This window comes from Lupinus angustifolius, unplaced genomic scaffold, assembly GCF_001865875.1.
Source record: "Lupinus angustifolius cultivar Tanjil unplaced genomic scaffold, LupAngTanjil_v1.0 Scaffold_58_16, whole genome shotgun sequence".
Lineage (NCBI taxonomy): Eukaryota > Viridiplantae > Streptophyta > Magnoliopsida > Fabales > Fabaceae > Lupinus > Lupinus angustifolius.
In genome coordinates this window covers 1-2,394 of record NW_017722809.1, presented here as the reverse complement: position 1 = coordinate 2,394, position 2,394 = coordinate 1, and the positions used below count along the sequence as shown (strand labels likewise).

General features: G+C 41.7%; 1 protein-coding gene across 1 annotated transcript; it reads right to left on the bottom strand.

The window, feature by feature from the left end:
* Positions 1–1,099: 1,099 nt before the first annotated feature.
* Positions 1,100–2,362, bottom strand: LOC109339111. Its single transcript, XM_019576500.1, has 3 exons — positions 2,128–2,362; positions 1,424–2,013; positions 1,100–1,354 (listed from the first exon to the last, which is right to left on the bottom strand). The coding sequence occupies exons 1-3, from the start codon at positions 2,360–2,362 to the stop codon at positions 1,100–1,102; spliced, it is 1,080 nt and encodes a 359-aa protein (XP_019432045.1).
* Between the last annotated feature and the right edge of the window lie 32 nt (positions 2,363–2,394).

The following is a 2,394-nucleotide window of genomic DNA, read 5'->3' as shown; positions in this document are numbered from 1 at the left end:
ATTTAGACACATAATCCACCGCTACCAAAATGTAAACGTGTGAGCATGAAGGTGGAAATGGTCCCATGAAATCGATACCCCAACAGTCAAATACTTCAAGTTCCTGACAATAGGATGGACTGATTCCATGTAAATCAGCTAATGTCCACCCAATTGCACCAGCATTTTTCTTGAGCACCTCGATGACTTGTTGTTCTTCTGCAGATGACAAGGTGTTGTTGATAATCACCGGTTTCTGATCTCCTTCTTCCAAAAACACATATTTCAAGTGCACAGGGAGTTGTTTCAACTCCACCTTTGGAACCTCGGAACTTTGATCTTTACCTAACTTCTCCACATGACTCTGATCAGTTACAACCTTGCGGGATGCGTCCAACTCTGCCAAATATGACTTCATTAGTTTATCCTCAATTGGACTGTTTCCTTCCAGCTCTCCCATCAAAACCTTTTCCAAGGGATTAGTGCTCTTCATATGAATGTCATCAAGCAAAAATAAGTCCTCAATGACGTCCACACGAAAGCAATGTTGCTTGTCCCTTGGATGCTGCATAGCTTCGAACACATTAAAGTTGACTTCTTGGTCCTCCACTCTAACCTTCAGCTTACCATCATCAACATCAATAATGACCCTTGCAGTTTTCATGAAGGGTCTACCCAGAATTAGGGGAACTTCCTTGTCATCTTCAATATCCATGATAACAAAGTCTACGGGGAAGACTAACCCATCGACTTTTACCAAGACATCCTCTGCCACTCCATATGGATACTTGACAGATTGATCCGCAAGTTGCAATGTCATTCTGGTAGGCTTGATCTCTAAATCCCTAATCCTTCTCAGCATAGAAAGAGGCATAAGATTAATGCTAGCACCCAGATCAAGCAGCGCCTTTCCCACAGATAGCTCACCGATTGTGACTGGTATTGTGAAGCTGCCTGGATCTTTAGTCTTTTCAGGCAAAGACTTCTGGATTATAGCACTGCACCCAGCTTCCAATGTCACAGTTTCTTCTGACATTTTTCTTTTCTTTGTCAACAAATCCTTCATGAATTTGGCATAAACAGGCATTTGTTCCATTGCCTCCATAAAAGGAATGTTGATCTAGAGATTCTTGAATAAATCTAAGAATCTAGCATACTGACGCTCTTTATCTTTCTTGGAAGGACGTTTTGGATAAGGGATATCCTTCAACTGAGGTAATTTAGTTTTCTTCTCATCATCATTCTCCCTTGTAACAGTATTAGTAGTATCACCTTCCTCATGTTCTACCTCCTTACCCTNATTCTCTCCAATGCTTTTACCAATAACCTTACCACTTCTGGTAGTGATAGATTTGCAGTGCTCTTTCGGGTTGGTCTGAGTGTTAGCGAAGAATTTCTGTCTGTCTGCATTCTAATCTGCCATTTGCTTGGGCAACTGACCCACTTGAGTCTCTAGATTCCTGATGGATGCATCAGTATTTTTCTGATTGGAAATAGAAACTTGCATGAACTTCTCTAATGTTTCCTCTAATTTTGTTTGTCGCTCATGCATTGGTGGATGTTGACCTTGTTGATATGAAGACTGATATGGTGGTTGTCGGTTAGATGGCCCAGCTTCTTGCCTCCACCCAAAATTGTGATTCTGATTCTGGTTTCCCCTCCACCCCTGTGAGAACTGATTGTTGAACGGAGGGTTGTTGGGGAAATTACCTTGACGAGGTGGATTATTGACATACTGAACTTCCTCTTCTGGTCTGTTGATATGCATCGAACAATGACCACTGACATGATCACCACCACAAAATTCGCAGCATAATACCTGTTGATGGACTGGAGGAGTCTGAACCACATTAAGTTGTTGAGGCAACTTGGTCATTTGTTTGGTTAGTGCCTCAATTTGTTGAGTTAGAATCTGATTCTGAGCTAGAATTGCATCAGAAGTACTCAAATCCAACACTCCTCGCTTCTGCACTGTTCTTCTGTTATGCTGAGCTTGTTTGTTTGTAGCAGATAAAGCAGTGATAATTCTAGTTGCTTGTTATTCATCCACCGACATCATAGTACCACCAGCTGCAGCATCTAGAATCATCTTTGTTTCTGGTTTCAACCCATTTCAGAAGATGTTTAATTGATCAATATCCTCAAAACCATGATTCGGGCATTTTCTGAGTAACGCCTGAAAACGTTCCCAAGCTTCATAAAATGCTTCATCAGCCCCTTGCCTGAAGGTTGATATCTCAAACTTCGCATGTACATACCGAGCTGGTGGAAAAAATCTTGTTAAAAACTTGGACTCCAAGTCACTCCAACTCGTCAAGCTCTGAGTTGGATGAGATTTCAACCACTCTCTAGCTTCACCCAACAAAGAGAAGGGGAATAGCATCATATAAGCAGCTTCCCGCTGAGCATCATTAT